Here is a 24,215-nt window from a genome sequence, read left to right as displayed (position 1 = left end):
TTCCATGATTATTCTAAATCTAATAGAATTATGGTCGCTGGCCCCAAAGTGCTTCCCCACTGACACCTCAGTCACCTGTCCTGCCTTATTTCTCAAGAGTAGGTCAGGTTTTGCACCTTCTCTCGTAGGCACATCCACATACTGAATCAGAAAAGTTTTTTGTACACCACTTAACAAATTCCTCTCCATGGCAGTCCCAGTCTACATTTGGAAAGTTAAAATCCCCTACCATAACCACCCTATTATTATTACAGATAGCTGAGATCTCCTTACAAGTTTGTTTCTCAATTTCCCTCTGACTATTGGGGGGGGGGTCTATAATACAATCCCAGTAAGGTGATCATCCCTTTCTTATTTCTCAGTTCCACCCAAATAATTTCCCTAGATGTATTTCCAGGAATATCCTCCCTCACCATAGCTGTAATGCTAGCCCTTATCAGAAATGCCACTTCCCCTCCTCTCTTGCCTCCCTTTCTATCTTTCCTGTAGCATTTGTATCCTGGAACATTAAGCTGACAGTCCATCCCATCCCTGAGCCATGTTTCCATAACTGCTTTGATAGCCCAGTCCCATGTTGCTAACCATGCCCTGAGTTCATCTGCCTTCCCTGTTAGGCCCCTTGCATTGTCCCTGCCTGCCCTGACTGTTTGACTCACTTCTGTGCTCAGATCAATCTCTTTCCTCACTATCTCCCTGGGTCCCACCCCCCCACCTTACTCATTTAAATCCTCCCGAGCAGCTCTTGCAAATTTCCCTGCCAGTATATTAGTCCCCTTCCAATTTAGGTGCAATCCTTCCTTCTTGTACAGGTCACTTCATACCCCAAAAGAGATTCCAATGATCCAAAAATGTGAATCCTTCTCCCATACACCAGCTCCTCAGCCATGCATTACTCTGCTCTATCCTCCTATTCCTGTCCTAACTAGCTCATAGCACTGGGAGTAATCCAGATATTACTACTCTCAAGGACCTCCTTTTTAAAATTCCTGCCTAACTCTCTGTAATCTCCCTTCAGACTCTCAACTTTTTCCCTTCCTATGTCGTTGGTTCCAATGTGGACAATGACCTCTTGCTGGCCGCTGATCCCCTCTGAAAACATTCTGCACCCTCTCTGAGACATCCTTGATCCTGGCACCAGGGCTCTGGTTAGGATTCACATATTCTTTGTATATTAGAATATAAATAAAGAATTTACCGGAATGCTTGAGAATCAGACAATAGTCACGTTCAGATAAATAAGACAAAGGTGCAGCAGACTTAGAGCAGGGACAGTTCAGCTAAGGACAGCAGTGTCACAAATGCAGAATAGGCACTCAATACCCAGACTAGCTCGAATCTGTAAGGCTTGTGTGACACAGACTAGGTCGAGTCCATGGAAATAGTACAGTTCATAGAGATGACAAATCAGTAGTGTCGGTTCACTTGCTTGGTCCCTTGGAAGACAGGTTTGATCAGTGAGGAAGAGCTGTGTAATTTGTTTCTTAATTCTCTGGAGTTTAAAAGAATGAGAACTCACCTCAGTGTAATCTACAGTGGCTTGATAGGGTCGACATTGAGAAGTTGTTTTCTCTGGTTGTGGAAGTGAAGAATGAGGGTGATGTGTCAGAATAAGGGGGATGAACATTTATGACAGAGATGAAGAAAAATCTCTTCACTCAGAGGTTGTGTGAATATTTAGAATTGTATACCCAAGTGGTTGTAGATCTTCCATCATTGAGTATATTCAAGGGCGAGATAGATTTTTAGTGTCTTTGAGAGTCAAGGGGCATGGGACCAGGCAGGAAAGCTGAGGCAGAAGATCACCCATTATCATACAAATTGGAAGACTAAGGATGATGAGCTCCTACTCCTATTTATTACATTTTCAAAGCCTGGAAGTTAACAACATAACTGGAACAATTAGTTCTATCATGGCTTCCGAACTACTGAACTGATTTCTGGATTTTGCTACACAAATTCCAACTACATGTGGAAGCCACTTTTCAATTAATGTCAGGACCAGTGCACCTTTAAACCAAGGACCAGAATCCATCAAATTACCTGGATGAAGGTTCGTTTTCACACGTTTCATCACCATACTAGGTAACATCTTCAGTGAGCCTCCAGATGAAGCACTAGTGGTGTAATCCACTTTCTATTTATGTGTTTGGGATTGCTTTGGGTTGGTGATGATGTCATTTCCTATTCTTTTTCTCAGGGGCTGGTAAATGGGATCCAAGTCAAATGTGTTTGTTGATAAGAGTTCCAGTTGTAATGCCATGCTTCCAGGAATTCTCGTTCCTGTCTCTGTTTGGCTTGTCCCAGTTGGAGTGGTGTCTTCCCTCATCCGTATGTAAACATACGAGTGAGTGAAGTCTTTTTGTGTTAAGGTGATGTTCATGTATCCTGGTGGCTAGTTTTCTGCCTGTTTGTCCCGTTTGTTATGGTTCACCTGAGCTACAAATCTTCTCAAAACTCGCTAACGTCAAATTATCTGTCTACCTGTCTGTTGCAGCCACTACTTAGAAAACAAAACAAAATATCCTGAAACTTGTTTGTTGATAATAATTGCAGGTTGAACTTTCATTTTTGCATAAAACAGACAATTTGAAGAAATGTACCCTTAAAAGATAAACATTACACAATAACTATCGTATCTATTACACATACTTTGAAATTTTGTACATTCAGACACTTCCATTCTGTGAAATTTAGTCACACATTTTGTTAAAGCTTTTATGCCAACATTGACAGGGTTAATGTCAAAACTTCTAATGGCCAATTTCCCACTCAAACAGTTGATCTTTGTTAAATGTAGTTGCAGACCAAAGTTACTCCATGAACATGGTTTCCTCCTGAATTCTTGTTTTGTCCTCCTTTCGCACAGATAACCTTAATTCTACACATTGCTGACTTTTTAAATAGATCAGTCAACTTTGTGAGAAGATTTGTAGCTCGGGTGCTCGTTGTTGTGGTTCTGTTCGCCGAGCTGGGAATTTGTGTTGCAGACCTTTCGTCCCCTGTCTAGGTGACATCCTCAGTGCTTGGGAGCCTCCTGTGAAGCGCTTCTGTGTTGTTTTCTCCTGCATTTATAGTGGTTTGTCTCTGCCGCTTCCGGTTGTCAGTTCCAGCTGTCCGCTGCAGTGGCTGGCATATTGGGTCCAGGTTGATGCGTTTATTGATTGTGGATAGTGCCATGCCTCTAGGAATTCCCTGGCTATTCTCTGTTTGGCTTGTCCTATAATAGTAGTGTTATCCCAGTCGAACTCATGTTGCTTGTCATCTGCATATGTGGCTACTAAGGATAGCTGGTCGTGTCATTTCGTGGCTAGTTGGTGTTCATGGATACGGATCGTTAGCTGCTTTCCTGTTTGTCCTATGTAGTGTTTTGTGCAGTCCTTGCATGGGATTTTGTACACTACGTTGGTTTTGCTCATGCTGGGTATCGGGTCCTTTGTCCTGGTGAGTTGTTGTCTGCGAGTGGCTGTTGGTTTATGTGCCGATATGAGTCCTAGTGGTTGTAGTAGTCTGGCTGTCAGTTCAGAAATGTTTTTGCTGTATGGTAATGTGGCTAGTCCTTTGGGTTGTGGCATGTCCTCACTCTGTTGTCTTTCCCTTAGGCATCTGTTGATGAAATTGCGGTGGTATCCGTTTTTGGCGAATACATTGTAGAGGTGTTCTTCTTCCTTTTTTGCAGTTTTGGTGTGCTGGAGTGTGTTGTGGCCCTTTTGGACAGTGTCTTGATGCAACTTCTTTTGTGTGTGTTGGGTGGTTGCTTTTGTAGTTCAAGACTTGGTCTGTGTGTGTTGCTTTCCTGTATACCTTTGTTGTGAATTCTCTGTTCGGTGTTCTCTGTACCATCATGTCTAGGAATGAGAGTTGATAGTCCTTTTTTCCCTCTCTAGTGAATCTGATTCCTGTGAGTGTGACTGTGATGATCTGGTGTGTATTTTCTATTTCTGTGTTTTTATGATTACAAAGGTAATCATTTGTAAACCTTTGTAATAATTAAAAACACAGAAATAGAAAACACACACCAGATGCCTAAGGGAAAGACAACGGAGTGAGGACATGCCACAACCCCAAAGGACTAGCCACGTTACCATGCAGCAAAAACATTTCTGAACTGACAGCCAGACTACTACGACCACTAGACTCATAACAGCACACAAACCAACAGCCACTCGCAGACATTAACTCACCAGGACAAAGGACCCGATACCCAGCATGAGCAAAACCAACGTAGTGTACAAAATCTCATGCAAGGACTGCACAAAACACGACATAGGACAAAAAGGAAGACAGCAAACGATTCGTATCCATGAACACCATCTAGCCACAAAACGACATGTCCAGCTATCCTTAGTAGCCACACACGCAGATGACAAGCAACATCAGTTCGACTGGGACAACCCTACTATTATAGGACAAGCCAAACAGAGAACAGCCAGGGAATTCCTAGAGGCATGGCACTCATCCACAGACTCTATCAACAAACACATCGACCATGACCCAATATACCAGCCACTGCAGCGGACAGCTGGAATTGACAACCGGAAGCGGCAGAGACAAACCACTATAAATGCCGGAGGAAATAACAGAGAAGCGCTTCACAGAAGGCTCCCAAGCACTGAGGATGTCACCTAGACAGGGGATGACACATCTGCGACACAAATTTGGTGAACAGAACCACAACAAATCAATCAACTGTCCATAAATTCAGAAAATTTGAAGATTTGGAGATTCATTTTCTGCTAATCTTTCCTCGTGAGTTTTGAGAAGATTTGTAGCTCAGGTTGAGGTTCTGGATGTAGGTTTGCTCGCTGAGCTGGAAAGTTGATTTCCAGCTGTTTCGTCACCCTACTAGGTAACCTCTTCAGTGGGCCTCCGGGCGAAGCACTGCTGATGATTCCAGCTTTCTATCCAGGCAGAAAACTAGCCACCAGGATACATGAACATCAACTAGCCACAAAACGACATAACCCTCTCTCACTAGTAACTTTACACACAGATAAGGAAGGACACCATTTCGACTGGGACTACATATGCATCCTAGGACAAGCTAAACAGAGACACGTACGAGAATTCCCAGAAGTATGGCATTCCAACTAGAACTCTATCAACAAACACATTGGGTTAGACCCCATCGACCACCCCCTGAAAAAAAGAACAGGAAATGACATCACCACAGGAAATGACATCACAAACCCAAAGAAACCCAAACATACAAATAAAAGCAGGAATCATCAGCAGCACTTTGCCCAGAGGCCTACTGAAGATGTTAACCTAGTAGGGTGACGAATCGTCTGGAAATGAACCTTGCAGCTTGGCAAGCTAACCTACATCCCATCTTTCCTGGTACTTGTTCTCTCTGATAAATAAACTGACTCTCAGATAACATATTCCTTTAAATAGGCTATCCTCTATTGCCAATTAGCGGCACTATTTGTAGAGCAATACTGTATATAAAGAGTTGAATACTTCTCTGCTGCTGGTTTTTCCATTCAGAATTCAATGCATTTCTCCAGACATAAAAATAATTAAATATTTCCCCAGCACTTGCCGGTTTGCCTTGAATTAATACAATGTGCTCCCAAAGACCTAAATGCAATTTTCTGTCATTTTCAAAAGCTGAAATGTGATGTCTGCTCTCTGAATTTGTAAACAAATACTCCCACGCTATTTGCTGAAATGTTCTGTTTTTGCCTGATACACAGATATGTTTTCCCTTCAAATTCAAATGCTTCCTTACATAATTTTCAACTCTTACACACATATTTCCCTACTGACCACAGTTTTTTCTCCTAAAATGTAATAATGCTGTCAGTTCATCTGATTATATTTTGTCCAGAGCAATTGGTAGACAAGGAAAAAAGCAGAACACAGATTACGGGATGCATCAAGTTTTGGTGGCAAAGACAGTGTTGTACAAATCAAATCAGAGCAGAGACACACTTGCAGGGGGAGGTTTGAAGTATTTCCAAAGAACAGAATCGGAAAGATGAGTAAAATAGAGGGCAGCAGCATTGGACTTGTTACACCTGATGACACCGAATCAATAGCTTAAAAACAATGGTGTGCTTTGATTAATAGTGAATGATTCTATTAATATAACCAAAGGCCCTGGTTTCTTTAATTACAGTTTCTTTCATTGGTGGTGAACCTTCAGTGATCTCTGCACAATAACACAGAGAAGTTCAAGTCCCATCTGCTCTAATGGTGTAAATTGCATTTCTGAACATGTTGATTAAAGAAAAACTAAAAGCTAACAGCTCCAAAACAGCATATCATGTAGCAATTATTGACAACACCCAGTGCTACTTCTGTCAATCTGGGTGTTGCTGGACTGTTTGGTCAATATACAATCATGGATGAGCTGTAATTTACTGGAGTTAAACACTAGGAAGACATCCTCTCCAGCCACAAACTCATTTCTGCTGGCAATATGAGAATCCTATTTGATAGTGAAGTGATTGATTTATCCTCAGGCGCTAGCCACTCTCGTCAGTTGGTAGTGTGCTTTTCCTGATGTAATGTCGCCTGTTTCTTGGTGATGTAGGGACTTGGCACTTTATTTAAAATAAACACCCGAGGATTCTTAGTAATTATCACATGTTCCCTCTCCTGACATTCCCTCATCAGGGTATATTACATTACAGACAGCAGTCATCATATGATATCTTGTGAATGGTGAATGTCAAGTGGGTACTTAACAACGTGCCCCTTGTTGGAGCAGAACACGACGAATTTTACCCTTCCTGGCCTGGTGGTGCTGAAGTCAACTGCAGCATGAAAAAAAGTCAAAAGATAATTGACTGAAAGAAATGCTGCCTGACCTACAGTAATTTAAGCAGTTTGTTTTTATTTCAGATTTCTAGTAACCACAGTATTTCAGATACATACATCTTGAAAACCACTGACCGACCTGACGTTGCTTAATTCCAGACAGATCAGCGCCAGAACCTACTATGTTCCCAGTCTGGATGATTAAAATACTTGCTAAATAAGGCTGCTGGAGTTTCAGAGATTTTTAACAGATGACTTTTAACGACAGCAACTGTATACGAAATGAATCATTCTGTCGTCTAATTGTTCCAATCTCTGAGAATTACACTTGTGAAACTTTTCTGAACATGCAGTTCGAAGTTTTATTCTTAGTCTTACCTTGCGAACTGAAAACAGACAAGCTCGATGCTTCACTAGAAAAGATGGTATAAACAATACCTTGTTATTGTAGAAGAATTATCGTGTAAATTTGGAGGCGCTGAGCTCGTGCAAAGTTAAAACTAAGAATAATGAGTTCGTGCTAAGAAAATTTTCGTTTTTAACACACGTCATAATAAGAGGAAGGTTGAAGTAGCTTGCAGTTTGCTTTTAATCATGTGGTCCAATGAAGCTACTTACAATGGAATTTTTCATCATGGCTTTCACTGTGAAACCTTCAGTTACTCTGTGATCCTTCTTAGGTCTTTGATACATTGTCGCCAGAAGTTTCTGGTTGCCCTTTTCCAGTCCGTAGGCAGCTGGCATTGTATTTGCTGTGAGGGCAGAGTAGCAGTAAGACACCTCCTACTGAACAAATTCCGCTGTTGTTATATTGCTCTCACGGCGTTTCGAACAAAATCTTGGTTCACAAACAGCTGGTGGTTTTCCGGGCACCCCGTTGCTAAGAGAGATATGTTAAACAAACGCCGTCATTTCCGTCTCGCCGAAGCCTTCCCGTTAATTCAGTTGACATATATCACGTGGTTAGAACGTGCTTATTTTTGAATCCGGGTGCCTGGACTGCACACCTAACCAACTTTTCATTTCATTCTGGAAGTATCCCCAGTAAAGGTGACTCAAGACATTTTGTTGCCTCCTTCCTGGCATAGGAGTTGTTCTGTCTCAAACTTCACGCCCTCGGGCTCGTTTCTTGGCAACCCAACCACTCAGTGTGACAAACCCTCCCGCCTCCTTGGTTTTCACAACACTTAATGTTCTCGGTGGTCCTCTTTGCTTTAGTTATTCTTTCACATGAGGTGTCTAGCAGTAGCTGCACATCCATCTCGTCAATGCTTTTATTTCCAAACTTCGCGCGCTCTCTCAGTCCCCTTGGTCTCTCTCTCGCGCGCTCTCTCAGTCCCCTTGGTCTCTCTCTCGCGCGCTCTCTCAGTCCCCTTGGTCTCTCTCTCGCGCGCTCTCTCAGTCCCCTTGGTCTCTCTCTCGCGCGCTCTCTCAGTCCCCTTGGTCTCTCTCTCGCGCGCGCGCTCGCTCTGCCCTCGAGCGCTCTCCACCGTGTTAGTAAACAATCCTGGAACTCTGACGAGGAAGAAGGCTGCACGCAAGCGCAGAATGACCCGGCCTACAGGCTTTAACTGATCAAACCTACAGATTACATGCCGTAAAATTTAGCTCGCCCCAAAAATCAGCACCTGTCCTTTTAAAGAGCTGAAAGTGATCAAAGGAATGATCGGTAGGTGACACCTTAAAGCCTTTCGCTATGTCCTCTTTAAACGTATTTGCGGACATGTCATGTGCACATATGCTGTTAGCTTAAAGGCTACCAGCTTTAACTTTAGCAAACCATATATTGTAAACAAATATAGGATTGAGGTGAGAAACCAAGTATAAAAACGTAAGTTTTATGGAATGTTTTAAATCTATCACATGGTATATTAACAAAAATGTTCCTCCCCGGCGGGGAATTGAACCCCGGTCTCCCGCGTGACAGGCGGGGATACTAACCACTATACTACCGAGGATTTTACATTTTAAGGAGTGGATCTCACTCTATAAGAAAGGTAATTTCAGACCAGCAAGAAACTAGGCATTTAAATGTATTAAATTCATTGATTATGCAGTACAGTTTATAATGTACCAGGGAGACCAGTCCTGACTTGAGTTGCACAAGAACCATTCCATATGGCTTGTTGTCTTATTTTAAAAAAAAGGATGGATTTTGTTGAGCATATTTTATTTCTTGTTATTTATTTGTAATACTATATGCATTTTGAAAAGATACAACTTGAGATTGACATTTGCTGACTATTAATACTTGATGCGCAATATAGAAATGAGCAAATATGCATTCTCCATCTTTGTTCTGCATTGTATGTATCCTTTTGGTTTTAGAATTGAAATTGACTGCCTGTAGATCCAAAGCCTTAAAACTTCAATTGAATTAGAGGTAGTTCTCCTATAATGTGTTAGTTGCGTTCCTGTGCAATACCGTGTTATAGAAATTCACGCAATACAAATAAGGTGCCTATGGGAAAAACAGGGTTCGGGGGCAAATGGCCAAAAATAATAGTTGGCTAAACACAAACGATAGCACAGTCTAAGTAAATCTTTAAACCGTGTATTTTAATGAAATAATATGGTAAATTTAACGCTTGAACACTAAAATCACTGACTGTAGCCCTGTATTTTCAGGAAGCACTTCACCAGAAAGCACGAGTCGATTGACCATGTGGTACTGATGCAGAAGTCCAGTCCTCCTCAAAATTCTCTCCCAGTTTGAAATAAGTTCTTTCTAAATGTACACTACAATTCCCAGTTTCAAGCTAACTTTCAACGCTTGCAGAGCTGATTGCATTCATGTATTAGCTGAACGCACTGAATTTACATTTTGCAGGCAAAGGATCATGAGGCTGCATTTTGTATTTTGCAGTTCAGGTAAATGCTGGGGATGGAATCGCAGAATAGCGAATGGAAATTTGCTTTGTAAAAAAAAGTCCACAATTCACCAATTGTGTTACAGCCAAATCGCGTGTAATAAATACACATTATAGGAGAACTACCTGTACATAGATGGTCCACAAGGATTGAGTCAGCTCTTCCCCCTCTCTCCGCCAACCAAACCAAAGCTGTGACAACGATTGCTATGTTGATGACCTCTGTGACCTTTGGTTTTCCCCAGCAGAATTTCATTCAGAAAATCCTCTATTTATTTTTGAAAATATTCTTCCATATCTAAAGGTTTGGCTATAATTTCCATGGGACGCAAGGGAAACAAACTAATTGGTGTAACAAGATCAGACGCAAAGACAGAAATTGCTGGGAAAAATCAGCAGGTCTGGAAGCATCTGTTGAGAGAAAGCAGAATTAACATTTCAGGTCTAGTGATCCTTTGGCTGAGTTTTTCTATCAGCTTCAGTTTTTGTTTCTGATTTTCAGCATCTACAGTTCTTTGGTTTTTTTTGTTTAGTGAAACAAGATGCTATGGTTAGAAATTTTAGTCCAGTGTCAAAATGCATAAAGTTGTAACAGGGACGAGGCATTCTGTAACTAATCCCTATAATTAGATGTGATTATGAAATGAATCCAAAGTGATTTACTCAATAGCTGAGAGTTAATCTTTACAGGTTAGCTGCTGAGAGGGTGATTCAAGAATTCAGGATACAGTTTTAAAATAATTGGTCTCCCATTTAAACTGATGGTGAAGATTTTTTTCTTCGCTGTTAGAGCATAAGAAGTGTTTTGATTCTTTCCCTCAGTGAGCAGTGGAAACTGTGTCATTGTATATATTCAAGGCTGAGTTAGCTTTTCAATTGACAAGGGAGAAGGTTATAGATGAAAAAGTGAAGTTGAGGCTATTTCTTATTGACTGGTGGAACCAACTAGCCTACTGTTTCAACTCCTGTTTCTACTGTTCTTGTGAGTTGTGGTGCCTGACAATAAATGAGGTTAGTTAAAGCATTGTTAAAACATCTTTAGTGATGGATTCTGTGAGGCTAACTGGACTGTATTTCTCAATTTTTTCTATCTGCCTCTTTTTAAATAAAAATTTGCAACCTATTTGGGAGTGTTCTCAAAACCTCACAATTATTTTGTGGGCCAGGAAGAACAGATACACTCCTCAAAAGGCCTTCAAGTCCACAACCCGATCATGTCATCTTCCTTTCCTAACAAAACCCCAATGCTGATCATGGTCTTTTTCCACTCCTGGGCCACTTCAACCTCCTGATTGCTGAGGAGTATCGCTAAGGATAGAAATGGCCACGTGTTACTGTTTTCACTTCCACCTGCCAGCCAAGCTGAACATTTAGCTGACTCTTGTGTGACATATTAAGTTAAAAATATTAACTAGGTCCTGTTATTAAGTTTGAACCTCCATATCTTTGGCTGTGTTGCATTTTTGGCATGTACAGCCCTTCCTGCACTCACCTGATTTCTCTTTAAATATCAGTGGGCTGAATTTCTGAAGGGTCATTAGACTTGAAATGTTAACTCTGCTTTCTCTCCACCGATGCTATCAATCTTGCTGTGTTTTTCCAGCAATTTCTATCTTTGTCAGTGGGCTGAATGTTACCTAAAATTGGCTAGGTGTCAATTTTCATGAGTTTCGTGGAAGGTTTCTCTCTGTGAGGCCTAGCAAATTTTCTCATGTTATTTTTCCAAACTTGCCTCATTACTTATGCACCATGTCCTACAGCAACCTGCTTGTTCTACTCTCCCATTCACCTTAAACAAAGTATACACTACTGCTTGGAGATCCTGGGATCTTTGGTACCAGTGCCATTTATAAAGCCCAGTGCCATTTATAAAGTCCAGAGATGTCCTTCACTGTGAATGTAGTGGGAAAGCAACTCCAAACAAATGCTTCTGAGAGATATAGGTGTCATGGCTGACACATTATTGCACACCCAAGTGTACACCCTTACATCTATGCTATTTAAGAACCAAAAAATATTGTTTACCTGTCCTTAGCCTCATCCAATTACACAACTGTGCCGAAATGAGTGTTACGTTTTCCTAAATGGTCAATGTAACTCACAGCTTCTCATTTTTTTATAATATATTTTTATTCAAAAAAATATAGATTTTAATATTACAACAAGTACAAAACAATGCAATTCAAAACAGTACAAAAACCCCAAATAATAAAAGAAAACCAACCCACCCTCATGTACAAATGTACAAATAAATATAGAAAAATATAAAATTAAAAAAAAACAAAACTAGCTATTTAGCTAAATAAATAAATAACCAACAACAAACAAATAAATATCAGTAACTCAGCCCAACCAAACAAAACACTCATATATTCACAGTTCCTCCTCCCTGGATATTGGACTCGTGAAACACAATTGTTACGGCTATATAAAAGCCCTTGTTAGTGTGGCAGATAAATCTGTGTCCAGGTATTCCAAAAAGGGCTGCCATGTCTTGTAAAATTCTCAGTTTTGTGGTGTACCATATTTGTGAGAAAATCCAGGGGAATATGCTCCATAACAATCTTCTGCCAACCCGACAGGCTTGGGGGTTTTTCGGATGTTCTTTCTTGCACAGAATGTGAGAATATTGAAAAGTTTTTTTCTTGTACATATCTGCAGGAAATACAGTGGGAAGGCCCAAAAGGAGAGAGATAGGGTCCTGCTCCACTCTTACACTCAAAATCCTCTCCATTGCACTCAGCACAGCACTCCAATATGTTTGAAGCCTGCCACAATGAGTAAGAGTGCCTGTGCAGACCTTGCACTTGGGACATGCTGAAGATACCCCTGGTTTAAATTTTGACAAATGGCCTGGAGCCAAGTGGACCCTATGGAGAATTTTCAACTGTAAAGCATGGGTCCTTTTGCAAATTGATATCTTCCTTGCACTCTCCCAAATATCCTCCCATGCCTCTGAGGAAACTTTAACACCAACTCTCTTTCCCACATCTTGCAGAGTCGATCAGACTGATCTGAGGTGGCACCCCCCAATTGATGATATGAAGTACCAACAGAGAGTGTACTCTTAGCCCTTAGCACCCCCCTCTCTATGTCAGATTTGCAGGGATCAGTCAAAAGTGTGTTTTTTTTTAATAAAATCCCTAACTTGAAAAAAACGAAAGAGGTCTCTATGAGATAACTCGTACTTCTGTACTAACTGATTGAAGGATATCATTATGCTCAAATAAATCGCCCATGCAAGACACACACCTGGCTGCCCAACGTTTAAATCCTGAATCAATCATACCTGGTTGAAAATCCGGCATATCCACTAACGGTGTAAACAAAGATGTTTTGCCAATATTGCCTTCCCTCTGCTGAATTGCCTTTCATGCTTTAACAGTATTGATGACTATTGGGTTATAGTAATTTTCCCTAACTCTCCTCATCATGTCCAAAAACAGCAAACTGGTAAAGGGGCACCTTGCCTGGGAGGATTCAATATCTAGCCATATTGAAAGACAAATCCAATCAGTCATGTAGTCAAAAGCGAGCTGAATTGATAAATTTTAATGTCTGGAAGGTCCACTCCCCCCAATCTGTGAGGCAACTACAGTTTGACCAATTTAATGAGGGGCCGGTTATGATGCCAAATAAAGGAGCTGAACCAGCCATTCAATCTCCTGAGTGTTTGCTTATTGAAAATCAGGGGGAGCATCCGTACAGGGTATAGCAAACGAGGGAGAATATTCATCTTAATAAGATGGAAGTGCCTTCCATCTTTGAAAATCTTGTTAATTTTTCCAAATAATTGAGTAAAATTGGCTTTAAACAGCCAATCCAGAACCGGAGTAATGAATATGCCCAAATACACAAAACCATCCTGTGACCACCTAAATGGGAATTTATAGTCGCCCTCAAGAGCTAGCTCCTTCGTAAGACCACCCATAGACATAGCCTCTGATTTAGCAAAATTAATCTTATACCCTGAAAAAGTGAATGCATTGTATCAGGCGAGGCACTGAAACTGCTGGATTTGTCAAACATTAGGACATCGTCTGCATACAGCGAGATCTTATGTAATTTTGCCCCCACTTCTGGAGCTGATATATTGTGATCCCCACAAACGGCCTCTGCCATTGGTTCAATCACCAACGTAAAAAGCAGTGGTGAAAGGGGGCAGCCAGCAGGGCTGCCCCTAAAAATATAAAAATTGCTTGATTGTACCCCGTTGGTAATGACTGCGGTGAGAGGTACACCGTAGAGAACCGTTACCTATCTTGTGAAGACTTCGCCCAAACCAAACCGCTCTAGTGTATAGAAAAGTTACGGCCTTCTCTGCATTTAAAGAAATCACCAATCCCTGTATTGACTGCTGTTGGCATGCCTGAATTACGTTAAGCAGCCTCCTAATATTATTGGAGGATCTGCGACCCTTTATAAAGCCCGTCTGCTCCTCTTTAATAATAGAAGGTAACAAAGTCTTCAGCCTTAATGCGAGAGCCTTGAAGAGGATTTTAAAGTCCACATTTCAGAGTCAGATGGGCCTGTATGAAGCACAATTTTTTAAGGATAAATGAAATATTGGCCTCTCTGAGATGCTGGGAGACAATCATGACTGTATGAATCATTAAACATATTCAGCATCGGGCCTGACAGTATACTTATAAATTCCTTATAGAATTCACTGGGAAGTCCGTCAAGACTGGATCCTTTTCCACTCTGAAGCTACCTCACAGCTTCCTGCACTTCTTGCTCTGATAATGGGGCATTGAGAAAGGACTGTTGTTCGAGAATTACATTCAGGAGCTTCAGATCTCTTAAAAAAGGGTTCCATTTTGGCCTGCCCCTCCTCACAATCCTCAAATTGGTATAACTTAAGAGTAAAATCTCTGGGACGCCACATTAATCTTTTTAGAATTGCATGTTAGGTTCCCAGACCCCTCCCTAATCGCCATAATGGTTTGTGGGGCACTCCTCCTTCTGGCAAGGTATGCTAAGTATTTGCCTGGCTTGTCACCGTGCTCGTATAACCTTTGCTTTGCAAAAGCCAGCTCCTTCTTTGCTGTCTGCATGAGCACAGAATTTAGTGCAGACCGCAGTGCCATAATCCTCTGTAGTTTGACCAACGAGGGTCTGTCAAAGTAGGCTTTCTCTGCTGTCTTCAACCATGCTTCAAGGAGACGTTGCTGCACACCCTTATGCTGCTTCCTACTAGTGGAATATGAAATAACTAAAACCCCGAGCATAGGCTTTGGCAGTTTCCCAGAGAATGGATGAGCTATCAACCAAGCCTATGTTGTCTAGGAATGCCCAAAATTCTCACAGATAAAGATGCCACAAACTTACTATCCATGAGGATAAAGGGATCCATTCGCCAGTACCTTGAACCCACTAACATCCTTAGTCTTAACCATGAGGTACACTGGAGCATGATCAGAGATGGTAATCTTACCAATCGTACAAGATGCCACCAGATCTAGAGTTACCGCAGGGGTCAGAAAAAACCCCAATCCTCATGTGACATCTGTGCAGATTGGAGAAAAACATAAAATCCCTACCTGTAGGGTGGAGACGCCTCCAGACGTCCACCAACCCTAATTCCCTACACAGACTCACTAACTGTTTAGTTTGTACAAGGGTATCGAGGGACTTTTGGGCAACCTGTCTACTGTGGGATGCATGAGACGGTTAAAATCTCCTCCTATAATGATGTGCTGGGACTCGAGACTTATTAGTTTAGAAAAAGCATCTACCAAAAATTTAAGGGGATGAGCTGGGGGACAATAAACATTTAAAACACCGTATTCTTCCCCATTCAATGAACTGGTCTATATTTCAAGAATTACAAACCTCCCATATGTATCTTTAACACATTCCAACAATTTAAATGGGAGATTTTTCCTAAACAATATAGCCACTCCCCTACTTCTGGTATTAAATGATGAAAAATAAACTCGGTCAAAGCCATTCTGCTGTAATTTCTGATGCTCCTTGTCATCCAAATGTGTCTCCTGTAACAAAGCAATATCGACCTTCTCCTTTCTAAGACTCAAGAGTACTTTCTTCCTCTTAATTGGTGAGTGACTTCTCTTGATATTCCAGGTACACCATTTAATCAAATCATTAGCCATAATCTTCTGCAATTACATTTAAATTCCAGAGAGGAGGAACCCAAACCATAAACTGCTGAGCCTTAGTGTCACATGATCCACCAAATATAAAATCTACATAAACGAAAACCACTACATTTAGCAAAGCTACAAAATTATTAAAAATAATAAACAACAAAAACTAAAAAACAAACCAACATATAAATCACCAACAGCGCTGACTAGGGAAACTCACCCCTGCCCAGAGGGGGCAACTACCCATCCCGAACTGCCCATAAGTAGGCATCTAACCATCCCAACCACCTTCACTTCTCCCAGCTAGAGCCGCACCAGAAACACAAGCTGAAAAGAATAAACACCCCATAGAATATTAATACAAATAAAAAAACATTTTTATAAAAAAAGGGAAAAATAAATAACCCACCCATCCTTTGGTATATCCTAACTTAGAAATTGAAAATGTACATCTTAACCACCGCCAGACATAGTTTAAACCAAGTTATTATCAACAGAGGAAAAAAGAATAAAGCTCCAACCGGACTTCCTCCATTTCTTTTACAGAATGATAAACACACACCCAAACAACACTATTTGTACATACTACAATTGTTCAAATTAGGATAGTTTGTCCACAAAGTCTCTTGCCTTCTCGAAGTGTTAAAGAGATGTATGGATCCATCTAAGGTGATCCGAAGCACTGCCAGAAATCGCAGGGAGTACTGAATCCCAAGCTCCCTTAGTCTTCTCTTGACACTGTTGTAAGATTTTCGTTTCTGGATCATTGTCGCTGAGAAGTCCTGAAAAAACATGATCTTAGGGCCCTCATTAATTAGGGCCTTCGGATCCTTCCCCTGGACTCTGGAAGCCTCCATATCTCTCTCCTTATCCCGGTAATGATGGAACCACACCAGGTGAGGACGAGGATGTTGACCCAGACCCTATCTCCGTGTTGCGACCTGGTGAGCCCTCTCTATCTTCAATATCCTGATGTCAGCCTCCAAGTCAAGGAATTTCGGAAGCCAATCCTCAACAAATTCTGCAGGCTGCTCACCTTCCTTACCCTGAGGCAGATCAATGATCTGAATGATTTTTCTCCTGCCCCTGTTTTCAAGATCATCCGCTTGGTCGTGCAATTTACGGAGCTGCATTTTCAGGGCTTGGATCTCATCCTTGAATGAACTGGCATCAGCTTCCACCACTGTGACCTGTGCTCCACCTCATTCGTCCTCTTCTCCAGGTCTCCCAGCTGCTGCTCATGCTTCTGTAGAATGAAAGTGACTGAAGCCAGCTTTTCTTCAATCTGTTTCCCCAGCATCTCATGAGATCTTGAAAGCTGGATCACCAGGTCCTGGAGAGTAATCGGCTCTGAGGCTGCTGCAGGCTGAACTGCAGACCCGGACTCGGATGCTCCTCCTCCCTTTTTCAGCATCTCTGGATGGCTGAAAATACATATAAGTTAATTTTTAGACATTTCTTGGGACTCCACGATCTTTCTGGCATCCCAAGAAATCCCAATGACCTGGGTTGGGTGGGTTAAAGGACTGTCCCGTTCTTGCTGCGCTGTGAAGCTCTGCAGTGCGATCTTCTCAGATCGCCGCCATCTTAGATCCCCAGCTTAAACATTAAACAATCACATGTAGGAAATAGTTAAAAACATTATCTTTTATTCAGCAACAGCAAAAGTGATCAAAAGAACAGAGATAGGAACTGCATTTGCCTCTGGGAACACACTGGGACTGTTAACTTTTCAATCATTAACAACATTATAGTAAATAAATGATCACTGCATCCCACTCACATCTACTGGAGCTGGATATCAATTAAGGCCTATTTGTTTGTTAGTCAATGTATGTTGACATTCCCCATGTTAAATGTCCTAATTTTCACACTTGGAAATCTCTTGCCACTCTCCTAGTTCTTCAGAGTTCATCCATGCTGTCTTTGATTGCTCCCATTATGCAGAATCTTCTGTCTGGAATGTGCTACTAGGCCTCATCCGATCATTCCCAGCTTCAGAATCTCACCTTCAGCATGTAGTGATATGGATCCTTTTATCTTGATTGCACCAAGTGGCTTACTGACCATGTTCAAGACCCTTAATAATGCCCTTGATTTACTGCGCTATGATTCCCCGGCTTGATGGAAGACTTCTCTCCTTAGACTTTGGAACATGGTCATTTGGTTTATGCATGTGAGGAGTGTTTGCTGCAAACTCTGCTGGTATATAGTGTTGCTGTGAAATTGAAATAGCACAGCTCCTTATAGCATTCATGTGTTCATTCTGTTAACTTATGACTGTTGATAACTGTGACAAACTGTCTGGCTTTGTCTTGCACTAAAAGCCAAGGCAAGCCAGAAGTACTGTGAGCACTTCGAGTCTGGCTCAGGGGTCAAAGCAGAAAAAGACATTGTAAGGCAAGGCAGGGATGCTGTGGGCATCCAAGCAGAAGCGAACTGAGTAAGAGCTAAGAGAGTAAGCAAGGATCGCTGAGATACAGCCTGGTCCAATCTGTGAGATGGATGGACCAAAGTGACTTTGCAGCAGTATTTCAGTGAAAAATGCTGATATGCTCCAAAGTGCAGAATGCAAGTGCAGAGCATCTTGCAAATGTATCAGAGGTGCTTGAGGGTTGGTGATGGTGGCATGTGTTAAATGCCAATGTCCATGTAAGACTCTGCCCATGGCATGTGCCACGAGATGTTTGGTGCCTTGTGTTTGGAGGAACAAGTGGCAATCGGAGTCATCGGATAACTGCTCTGACTTACATGTCAGGAATTGTTGCCATTTTGTTTATAACTGGTGTGTAGGAGAGTGGGAGACTGTGTGTAAATAAGGCAAGCTAATTAATAATAATATGTTAAGCATGTATGGAAATAAGCCTCTTGCACTCACGTGTGAAAATTCTAACTCGCCGTTCAGCTTGGTTGGAGAATGGGACCTTTTGCTCTTGATGTCAAGAAGCTCCACACTGGCAATCTCACGTAATTTTTCTGATTTTTTTTTTACAAATGCCTGCATCATTCAGTGTTCGTGGAGATTCTACACATAATTTTGAACCTAATTGGATGAGCTTGGACTCTGAGTGAAGCAACTGTTTTACCCTGCATCCAATTTTTTTATTACAAATAAATGAATGTTCAAAAAAAAAGTGAACTTCGACTCATAGAGATGTACAGCATGGAAACAGACCCTTTGGTCCAACTTGTCCATGCCGACCAGATATTCCACACCAATCTAGTCCAACCTGCCAGCACCCAGCCCATATCCCTCCAAACTCTTTCCATTCATATACCCATCCAGTTTCCTTTTAAATGTTGCAATTGTACTAGCCTCCAGCACTTCCTCTGACAGCCCATTCCCCACATGCACCACCCTCTGCGTGAAAAAGTTGCCCCTTAAGTCCCTTTTATATCTTTCCCCTCTCATCCTAAACCTATGCCCTCTAGTTCTGGACTCCCCCACCCCAGGGAAAATACCTTGTCTATTTATCCGATCTATGTCCCTTATGATTTTATAAACCTCTATCAGGTCACCCCTCAGCCTCCAACGCTCCAGGGAAAACAGCCCTAGCCTATTCAAACTCTCCCAATAGCTCAAATCCTCCAATTCTGGCAACATCCTTGTAAATATTTCTGAACCCTTTCAAGTTTTACAACATCCTTCCGATAGGAAGGAGACCTGAATTGCACACAATATTCCAAAAATGGCGTAACCAATGTTCTGTACAGCCACCAGATGATCTCCCAACTCCTGTACTCAATACTGTGACCAATAAAAGAAAGCATTCCAAACACCTTCTTCACTATCTTATCTACCTGTGACTCTACTTTCAAGGAGCTATGAACCTGTACTCCAAGGTCTCTTCCTTCAGCAACACTTCCTAGGACCTTACCATTAAGTGTATAAGTCCTGCTATGATTTGCTTTCTCAAAATGCAGCACCTCGCATTTGTGTAAATTAAACTGTATCTGCCACTCCTCAGCCCGTTGGCCCATCTGATCAAGATCCCGTTGTAATCTGAAATACCCTTCTTTGCTGTCCACTACATCTCCAATTTTGGTGTCATCTGCAAACTTACTAACTATACCTCTCATGCTCACATCCAAATCATTTATAATAAATCATGAAAGGTAGTGAACCCAGCACTGATTCTTGTGGCACTCCACTGGTTACAGGCCTCCAGTCTGAAAAACAAACCTCCACCACCACCCTCTGTCTTCTGCCTTTGAGCCAGTTCTGTATCCAAATGGCTAGTTCTCCCTGTATTCCATGAGCTCTAACCTTGCTAACCAGTCTCCCATGGGGAACCTTGTTGAATGCCTTACTGAATCCATATAGGTCACGTCTACCGCTCCGCCCTCATCAATCTTCTTTGTTACTTCTTCAAAAAAACTCAATCAGGTTTGCAAGACATGATTTCCTACACATAAAGCCATGTTGACTATCCCTAATTAGTCCTTGTCTTTCCAAATACATGTACATCCTGTCCTTCAGGATTCCCTCCAACAACTTGCCCATCACCGACTTCAGGCTCATTGGTCTATAGTTCCCTGGCTTGTCCTTACCACCTTTCTTAAATAGTGGTACCACATTAGCCAACCTCCAGTCTTCCAGCACCTCAACTGTGACTATCGATGATACAAATATCTCAGCAAGAGGCCCAGCAATCACTTTCATAGCTCCCATAGAGTTCTAGGGTACACCTGATCAGATCCTGGGGATTTTGCCACTTTTATACATTTCAAGACATCCAGCACTTCCTCCTGTGTAGCATGGACATTTTTCAAGGTGTCTATTTCCCTACATTCTATATCTTCCATGCCCTTTTCCACAGTAAACACAAATGGATTTTCTTCTAAGGTCCTTGTAGTACTTTCTTAGAGATCCATTTTCAATCCTTGGAATTTCTTAAAATCAAATTAAGAATTGTGGAAGCTGCAGATCTGAAACAAAAACAGAAATTGCTGGCAAAACACAGTATCTGTGGGGAGAAAGTAGAGTTAGCGTTTGGAATCCGGTGACTTCTGATGAAGTTCTGATTGTCTTGGAATTTCTTGAAGGCTTTGCTGTTCTTTCAACTGCCTGGTTATGACTTTACAGATGTTAGTCAGCATCTGCTTCACCTGTCTGAATAATCAAACATTTCAGAACTTCCCCAGTTCAGGGATTGAACAGAATTCATTGTATGTGAAGAATGGCCCCAACATGCCAGTCCTCACTCCGCTCACAGTCTGGGTTAAAACATCCTCTTCCTATTGAGGCTGAGACATTAAATATGAATTTAAGTAGCTGCTGGCACTAAAAGGGATGGAGTGATTGAGAGAAAATTGAAAAAAAGGGATCATTTTATATTCAGTGATAGTTATGAAAGGGGTTTGCTTATAATTGACTACTGTTGGTTGAGATGTACCTTGATTTTTCACATTTCCTTTTTAATCTTTTTCCTACTTTAAATTCCCATTCGACCAAGGTTGTAATAGTTTCCTGAAATTGCTTGTTTAATTCTGGAAATTCCATAATAGGTTGCTTTGATACATGTTCTCTGTGGAATACTCTCAGTGATAACATATTCTCAAATCATCAGAGTAATTACAATATCAGTAAAGGGTCCAAGATGAGATGACTGAAAGTAAATGTACAAAAAATGGAATTTTACTTGATCCAGTTGGTTGGATTTGATTGCAGAATGCAAGTGAATTGATTGAGGGTTGAGGGAGCATTCAAAGGCAAATCAAAGTTCTTTGGCAACTGATCTGAATATCAAAATCCTTTTACAGATTTTTTTCACTGTGTGATAAAAGAAAGTGGTCAAATCAAATTGTCATGATAAGACTGCAGTGTTAAGTGAGCTAAAGTCACATTTGGTGAAATAAAAGAAGGAGCAATTACGTTGTATTTAACCTCTAATACTTGAAACAGTTTGTGCAAGCTTGATACAGTAAGTAAGTAATTTTTGTCATTGCTCAGTGCAGAGTGTGTGTTGAAAAACAACCATCACTAAAACCAAGATATAAAGAATATGATGAATGTAAAATAAAAACAGATATTGTTGTAACTACTCAATCGTTGTTGCAAAATTTGCAGGGAGAGAAGCAGTCTTAATCATTTAGGTCAGTGACCTGTCATCAGAACTGGAAAATGTTAAAGTAGTAATAGGTTTAAAGCAACTACAAAAATAGGGAAGCGAGGGGTGAGGGGATAAAAGAGTAGAATGGAAGATCTGCGACCGCATGAAAGTCAATATAGCACAATAACAGAATCATAAATAATCTGGAGCAAACGAACATGGAGCTTCCAGATGTCTGTCATTTTAACTCTCTGTTTCACTGCCTCTAACCTCATCATCACCTACTGAGATGTCAATTGGAACATTGCAGTTGAAATACTGACAGCTACAAAAAAATACAATTCACACCAGATCTGGCAATTAAAGGATGATTTGCATTACATTGTTTCTGGAGATGATGTAGTCACTGCATTGTATCTTGAGTGACATGTGACTGTGAGGGAGTGGCTGGATGTTGTCTTGTGGGCATTACTGACTGTGATGTAAAGATTTTGTATAAAAGAAGGACTGTTCCTTTGTTCAGAGAGATCTCTCGACACGCTTTGCAAGCATGGCAAAGAGTGTTAAGAGTTTCTCCACAGCTTGTACTTTACTAGCTTAATAGAATTTGGTTATTGTCCATAGAAATTTGCATATTGCAGTTGCATCAAGTGCATAAGAATCTCAAGGAAAAAGAATGTAACACTTCTGCATATTTCCAATCACAGACTTCTAACCTCTACTTTGAGTTCAACAATTTCAAATCATGACCTTTAATCCCATTTCCTATCTCTGCCTGAAGGTGTTTTTTTTGTTCCTGTTTGTTAGTCTGTTGGCTGGCAAATAGTGCATCTCAGAAATTAATGAATTGATGTCAACACAACTTGATACACAAGTAGGGAATGGCCCAAGGAGGAACTGATTCATTGATTGTGAAGATGTGAATCTGAATTCTCATTTTTTTAAAAAGTCGATTAATATTTGGAGATAGGGAAATACACTTTTTTAAAAGAACATTGTGTGTTGTTTTATTTAGAATGTCATTGATTGACTTCAATGTGAGTAGAATTTTTTGAGCAGGTAATAGGATGTGGATTAACCTGAAGCCTCCTCAGGGTGATGGAAACTTAATAAAAATATTACTTTTACAGCTTTATAGTGACAGAGTGTGAGCCTGGCAGGGAAAAGCCTCAGGGGAAGAGCTGTGTGATTATAATAATGTTGAGTTAATACAGCATAGCAGACATATGCACTCCACTTTGTTCCCATTTCACTTAGTTTTGTTTGACTTATCTATTGCTAATGATTCTGCATTTTACAAACAACATTTCCTCAAGTCATATCTATTACAGGAATACATAATCCTTTTACAGATAGATTTTACATTTTGTGCATATGTAGGACTGGATTTATGTAGACATATTTCCTGCTTTATTGGTTGGTCTTGGGGAGTAGTTGTGTTGCTTGTTTTTGAAAACAAATGATAAATGTAATACATTGTGTAAAAAAGGGTATCTTTGATTTGTATAATGTAACTGTGCCTTGAACCATGAAGTAAGTGAAGTGTCATCTGATGTTATACAAAGGAAACCAAATTTAGAGCAGCAGTTACCATATAGCCATGAATGGAAACACCTTGCTATGAAGTGGGTTGCAAGATCAGATCAATTATTTTGAGTGCTTCCAAGGGATTACATTGTCCTCATATACAGGTGCATTGCCTTGTCTAACCCAAGACTGATAGGTGACATCTTCTATTTGCCATATCTGCTCTAATCATCATTCCAACTAAGGAATGACCAAAGACATTATTGTGTCGGCAGCACAGAATGGACAAATGATCTTCCTTGCAGCCAGAATACAGCCTTGAGGACATGATTACTCCAAATTGAGCATTACACTGAAAACACTATACACAAAAGGAGAATAGTAGTAATGTTGCAGCTTTATTATGAGAAAATAAACAGCAGATTTTGTTTTTATTTGTTCATGAGTTGTGGGCATCACTGACTAGCCAAACACTTATTGCCCAACCCAAATTGCTCTTGAGAAGGTTTTGGTGAGCTATTTTTCGTGAACCACTAAAGTCCATGAGACATAAACACATCCAAAGTGCTGTTGGGAAGGGAGTTTCAGCATTTTTGACTGAGAGACAGTGACGTAATGGTGATATTCTAAGTTAGGAGAAAGTGAGGACTGCAGATGTTGGAGATCAGAATCGAGAGTGAGGTGCTGGAAAAGCACAGCAGCTCAGGCAGCATCTGAGGAGCAGGAGAATCGACGTTTCGGGCAAAAGCCTTTCCTGATGAAATTATTGTCAATGGAATTATTAAAGTGTGTCAAGAAATTCATTGATGAAGCTACAGATATAAATATTGCAAAAATATCTTCAATAAATCGAAAACATACATGGGATAGGAGGCAATGCCTATTTTTGG

General features: G+C 40.9%; 2 protein-coding genes and 1 non-coding gene across 8 annotated transcripts in view; 1 reads left to right on the top strand and 2 right to left on the bottom strand.

Moving 5' to 3' along the window:
• Positions 1-8,215, bottom strand: part of LOC140483173 (parkin coregulated gene protein homolog) — a 354,639-nt gene extending 346,424 nt beyond the window's left edge. The window contains exon 1 of one of the 3 annotated variants that reach the window (XM_072581210.1): positions 7,384-8,215. In XM_072581210.1, the coding sequence (XP_072437311.1) occupies positions 7,384-7,509 (126 nt within the window). In that variant the 5' untranslated portion in view covers positions 7,510-8,215. The remainder of the gene's footprint in view (positions 1-7,383) is intronic. The other 2 variants (XM_072581211.1, XM_072581209.1) reach the window with 2 other exon arrangements.
• A 20-nt stretch (positions 8,216-8,235) lies between these two features.
• The window catches only part of prkn (parkin RBR E3 ubiquitin protein ligase), a 1,117,394-nt gene continuing 1,101,414 nt past the window's right edge, over positions 8,236-24,215 (top strand). For 2 of the 4 annotated variants that reach the window (XM_072581207.1, XM_072581205.1), the window contains exon 1: positions 8,239-8,434. In XM_072581207.1, coding sequence (XP_072437308.1) covers positions 8,428-8,434 — 7 coding nt within the window. In that variant the 5' untranslated portion in view covers positions 8,239-8,427. Of the gene's footprint in view, positions 8,435-24,215 lie in introns of all 4 variants that reach the window. The other 2 variants (XM_072581208.1, XM_072581206.1) reach the window with 2 other exon arrangements.
• Positions 8,652-8,723, bottom strand: trnad-guc (transfer RNA aspartic acid (anticodon GUC)). The gene has a single exon. It is a non-coding gene; the product is annotated as a tRNA-Asp (tRNA).

Source organism: Chiloscyllium punctatum, chromosome 11 (genome assembly GCF_047496795.1).
Source record: "Chiloscyllium punctatum isolate Juve2018m chromosome 11, sChiPun1.3, whole genome shotgun sequence".
In the NCBI taxonomy this organism is placed as follows: Eukaryota; Metazoa; Chordata; class Chondrichthyes; order Orectolobiformes; family Hemiscylliidae; genus Chiloscyllium; species Chiloscyllium punctatum.
This window is presented reverse-complemented; position numbering and strand designations above follow the sequence as displayed.